Source organism: Plasmodium fragile (assembly GCF_000956335.1).
Source record: "Plasmodium fragile strain nilgiri unplaced genomic scaffold supercont1.72, whole genome shotgun sequence".
NCBI classification, from domain to species: Eukaryota; Apicomplexa; class Aconoidasida; order Haemosporida; family Plasmodiidae; genus Plasmodium; species Plasmodium fragile.
This window is the reverse complement of record NW_012192652.1, coordinates 23,981-29,690: the sequence shown is the minus strand read 5'-3', so window position 1 is coordinate 29,690 and position 5,710 is coordinate 23,981. Positions and strand designations below refer to the sequence as shown.

The 5,710-nt window shown below is 31.7% G+C and overlaps 2 protein-coding genes across 2 annotated transcripts in view; both read left to right on the top strand.

Annotated features, from left to right (window-relative positions):
- The window catches only part of AK88_04689 (uncharacterized protein), a gene marked incomplete at both ends in the record, with an annotated part of 3,044 nt that extends 1,951 nt beyond the window's left edge, over positions 1 to 1,093 (top strand). Inside the window, one exon of the mRNA XM_012482297.1 lies at positions 24 to 1,093. Coding sequence (XP_012337720.1) covers positions 24 to 1,093 — 1,070 coding nt within the window. The remainder of the gene's footprint in view (positions 1 to 23) is intronic.
- A 3,271-nt stretch (positions 1,094 to 4,364) lies between these two features.
- On the top strand, positions 4,365 to 5,035 carry AK88_04688 (uncharacterized protein; the record flags this gene model as incomplete). Its single annotated transcript, XM_012482296.1, has 3 exons — positions 4,365 to 4,472; positions 4,646 to 4,700; positions 4,869 to 5,035. The coding sequence occupies 3 exons, from the start codon at positions 4,365 to 4,367 to the stop codon at positions 5,033 to 5,035; spliced, it is 330 nt and encodes a 109-aa protein (XP_012337719.1).
- Positions 5,036 to 5,710: the final 675 nt, after the last annotated feature.

Below are 5,710 nucleotides of genomic sequence, written 5' to 3'. Positions count from 1 at the left end.
TGGTAGATGGGACGGTGCAGCAGGAACTAGTGCCAGTGGTAGATGGGACGGTGCAGCAGGAACTAGTGCCAGTGGTAGATGGGACGGTGCAGCAGGAACTAGTGCCAGTGGTAGATGGAACGGTGCAGCAGGAACTGGCACCACTGGTAGATGGGACGGTGCAGCAGGAACTGGTTCCAGTGGTAGATGGCATGATGGATTAGGAAGTGATTCGGGGGTGCGATTAGGCACAGGATTTGGTGCTCCTACCAGCGCTAGACGTGAAAACATCTTCAACAAGCCCTCTGATCCATATAGACAAGTCGAATCTAGAGCTCCATCAGATTCTATGTGGTCTGGATTTCAAGATCAATATGAGTCCTTCGCAGAACCTAAAATGAGTACATCATCAGGTAGCACAAGTGATATATACCCAGGAGATATATGGGCTCAATATAAGCAGGAACTTGAAAATTACTCAGATGCAAAAGAGGAATTGGAAAATATTAAACACGAAAGGTATTCTTCTGAAAGATCCAGTAGCAGACATCATGAGCACAGGAGATCGACATGTGACAGAACTTCAAGTGGTCCTAGATCTAAAGCAACATCGGATAACAGAGTACTTAAGTATAACGAAAGGAAAGCAACCTCAGGCGACGAATATGACAGACGTCGTAAGGAATCCAAAATTCTGGAACAAGCCACCTCAAAACACATCAGAGGGATGATTGACAAATTAGGTAGTACAGTAAATATGAGGGACATGTTCTACATATTTAACTCTTTGATTAACCACGAAAGGAGAAAATTCGTTAATATGGAAGAAGATACCATGTTATTCTGGGATAAAACAGCAAAATCTTATGGTCTGCCAGATTACTATAAAAATAGACAGTGGATGAAAGCTTTTGACGGTATGACCAAAGAGTTGTTCTTGACCGAAAAAAAATTATTTGATAGACTGTACCAATTACTTCAAAATGGATTCTGCGCACGCACTCGATTTATTCAATTTCTTAAGGAAACTAAGTATATATGCGGTAGAATGAGAAAAGAAATTGAAGATCAATGGAAGGAATATTTAGTCAGCAAAGTGCGAGGATTTTGGTAATAAGCCGAATTGCAGCCGTTTCAAGTAAAGTATAAATAGATATCTATCCTGATTTATGAGTAAAACGACGTATATAAATATGTATATATATATATTATTTAATGGAATCTAGGTTTATAATATTCTGACATTTTATGCAAATTTAAGAGCTATGTATAATTATGTGTGTATTATATTGTAGTAATATTGGGCTGCATAATTTTGAGATCAGATTAGTACCCTAATTAAAATTCAAGGGATTAAATACATTTTTTAAGAGAATTACTTAGCATACAAGGGTAAGTATTATTATCAATTGTTTATGCTTAAGAGAGGAACAACAAAAATATGATGTTTTTTCTTTTTTTTTTTTTGATTTTAAATTAAATATATTTGCAAAAAATGCTGAAGAAAAATAATTTTATCATTTATGCCATTTTTTTTATAAATTATGTATAAAAAAAGGATGAAGATGTATATTTATACTTATACATGAACATATTCATTATAGTTGTTTGCTTACATTTTCTTATGAACTTTGCATATGAGATCTTTCTTTTGTTTTAGTTTTCTCAGAGTATAATATATACATACATGGTATACGTAAAAAATAAATGTGTTGATGTGCACATAACAACGTTGATAAACTCATAACACATCAGGTAATAACCATATAATGCATTAAATATATATAAGAGTTTTTTGAAATTACAATTAATTTAATCACATAAAACTAAAAGCATTTAGGACAGTGTTGTGCTTGTAAGAATAATGTAGAACTAGTATTCATTCTTACAACATGAAAGCATAATATATACACGCTCTCATAGTTAATTGGGTTCGTGGGATATGTTAGTAATGTTCTGTTGTTTCCTATGCGTTATAATGACCGCTTTTAATTTCGTTGTGCCTGATGACCATTGGTAATAAAAAACTGTTGAAGATCCATATGTTAATACAATAAATTAATTATATGAAAACTGCCCTTTAGTGTAGTATACTTATACATAACGGCAAATAGAGCAAGTCCAGTAGTTCTGAATAGGTCCCTGAGCTCGACAGTTTCGCATCTTGCAAAGTTGTGTCATTGTGAAGTCGCTGACTCCTACGTCACAAGTAGGTGTATGTAGTACTATACAGCACCTTAAATAAATATTTACTTCGTTCCGTGTAATAGATCTAATGAATTTCAGACTATTTCTATATGTTCAAATTATATATGCAGCGGAACCAATTAGTGGAAGGAGTCGACTATAAAGAATTATGCAAAGATGGATACACTACTAATTATAAAGAAGCGTAAATCTACAAAGTTAGTTGTGCATAGTGTACACAAAATAAACGAGTACTACATTTGTTCTGTTATTTTTAAGTAATATATGTAGTACAATAGTTATCAGTGTCACATATTATTTTTTCTTGTTACTCATAATTATATATAACACATACATATATGGTACTAATATGTGTGCGATAAATGAGTGCAAATATAAAAATATAATTATTCCCATTATGGGAAACAGGAATTTAGTATTTGCACATATACCGTTCGCTATAGAAAATTCTTATATACATTTTAAATCGCACAGCATTTTATTTATGAATAAAATTATATCATAGAAATTAGCATTCCATGTCGATTGTGCGGGTGTACAATGGTCGTTTGCTGACATAATCGTTACTCTATATATCATATTAAATGCTTGATTCTAATGGTATCTTTTCCATATTATTTTTGAACATAACTTTTAATGCGCATATTAGAAAGAAGATATGTTACAACCCGTTGGAACCTCATTGCCACTTTATTTTCTGTTCACTCAAGACAAAGGATAAAAGCGGAAGGTCCCAATAATTTTATCGTTTCATGTACTTCGTGGTACCCCGTCTTGAGAACAAAATAGGTGTGAACAGTGTACACAGGAATTATGCATCCATATAAAATAAGGACAGTGGTAAATAAACAGTGAACTCACGAAAAAGTAAATTGTTCAGGGAATACGAATAGGTATGTTTTCTAAGCAGCTCTAATATGAAACATAACATGGATATGGACAATATAATAAAAAACTTTTTTTCTCATCAGCATTATAGAAAAAGATTCAATAAGCAGGGAAGAGATAATTAGAATGAAACGAAACTAGCAGAATTTATACTCTCTTTGAAATAAAAAGAGGAAAAAAGATTAATAGATGATTATACAAATAATCTGCAAATCAAGCAATGAATTAAGAAGTATCCACGTAAGGTGTCCAAGTACGACAAAAAGAGTAAATGAATTTCTTTTTAATGGACTTCTACAAAACAAGGATAAAATTACATGTAAGGAAATAATTGTAACTACCAATTAAATATGAGTACCTTGTCTTAAATCGTAAGAAAAATTATGCTTTGTTTTGTAAAAACAGGTGCTTTTATTTAATGTAAATAGTGTGTATTACTATCATTTATAAATTAAAATATTTAACAATTGATGAAGAAGTTTTGATAAAATTGTTTGTACAATATAAGAAAATATAATAATTGTGCAAAAATGGCTGCTCCATATATGATACGCCCGTTTAATTTAAGTACTTAATTACACATTTTTAAATTATAAAGCACAAATTTATGTTTCAGGCAGAAAACAATTGTTTTAAATAAATATTTAAAAATAAGCGATTCGAGGGAGAAATGAATTATTATGAATGCTGCCTTAATGTATTTGTTAGGAAACTTTTCGAACATGATGTCTGAAGCGGCTTTTGTTATTTAGGAATTAATAACATCCAATATCATTATATTGTTAATAGAAATTTAATTCAGAGCATACAAAATATAACTCAACAGTGACCTCGTATGTTGGTAGCGAAATATATGTTCTCAATAATTGATGCAAATTATTGTCATGTAGAATACACTTTATACACCTTGTAATGATGTAATGCTGATTTATTTACATAATCATATTTATTACACAAATTATGTTTCTAGTGAATTGTAGAGTTTACAGGAAATATAAAAATTCTGAAGAACACTTGGGCTTCCAAGGTTTTGTGAATTCCATGAAAGAATCATTAATCTAGATCGTTCGTAGCATACAACAATTTTCATGCCTTATGTGTTCTGAAATACGTGCACAATTAGCTAAGAATTGTATAACAGAAATTATTTATATTAATAATATTAAGCATTAACTAGGCGCTAGATATAACAATACAGAAAAGAAAAAAAAGAAGTATGCGTATGTGTTGATGTGTCTTTATAATCACAATATATTACAGTTTATTCTTTTCTTACTTACTCTTCCGTAATGCTTAATGTTGTTTTCCCCATATGGATACCTTTTAAGAGTACCTTAAATTATATACTTCAAGAGTTTGAAAATGAAAATATATGTACGAATACTATTCTCAAGTTTGTACCCCCTCATCCCGGCATTTATCCATGGCGTTTATATAATGCAACATGGACGGGGCATGGTATATGGGGATATTTCGCATGTTCAAGTTATTCATGGGTTAAACTCCGTAACTTTATTTAGACAAGGTAGCCGCATGCTATGCTTCTCTTTTCCTTGAAATTCTGGTATAGAAATTTACTAAGAACAAGAAAAAGAGAAATAAGATGCTTCCATTATTTATATATGGTTTAAGGGGAAAATAAAATGTGACAATATTTTTTGCAGAAACGGTGCGCAGGGGGGTTTAGGTTTAGGGTGCATGTTTTTTTCTATTCAAAATGATAGGGTATTATTTAAAATATTTTAATAAAGTATTCATAAAATTTATAAATGTGTGAGCCCTTCGAATAATAGAAAGTAGTATCGTAAAATTCATTAACATATTTAATATTGGAATGGAAAATATAAATGTAGAGCATATGCATGTGGGAAATATTTATGAGGAAGAGAATAATTCAGAAAATATTATCACAGAAAATGCTGTTGCATGTAATATTAAATTTAGTTGTTACATGAAATAGATACTCTGGAATATGTCCTTGACAGTTGCTAACATAACACAGGTCAGGAATTTGAGTCAATGCTTGTTCTTTTGGTTTTTTTTTTTTTGCTGTTCATGTGGTATATACGGGCTTAAGTTATTTTTACATGTACCATATACGAAGCACTAAATATTTTGCAGTTATGTGACAAGTTACTTTTGATGATATGCAGCACACTTATATTGTCTCATTGCATACTTCCAACATTTCAGTATGTTACAAAATTAGAAAAATATGTTAATGTACCTAAAACCTATGCATTATTTAACATGCGGATTTTCTTTATGAAAAACAGAAAAGGAACGAGCACCCTATATTGTGTGTATATATTACTGTACATGTATATAATACTTGCTCCCTGCAATGCTGTTGATCTGCTGCGTGTTACAAGTTGACAACATCTTATCACACCCTCAGTGGAATAGAAAAATCGGGGCGCATAAAAGGAAAGGTGCTAGCGCGTCTCATGGAAAGAATTGCGGAAGCATGTTTTACATAACCCGTCACACTCGTGGCTCCATATAATTATATTTGGTGTTATGCGCCTGACACACTTTCACTGCTTATTTAAAAGTTGCCTTAAAGGAAAAAAAAGGAATGAATCTCGCGCGCGGCCTCTTCCTTTTTTCTGTTTTTTTTTTTTTTTTTTTTTTT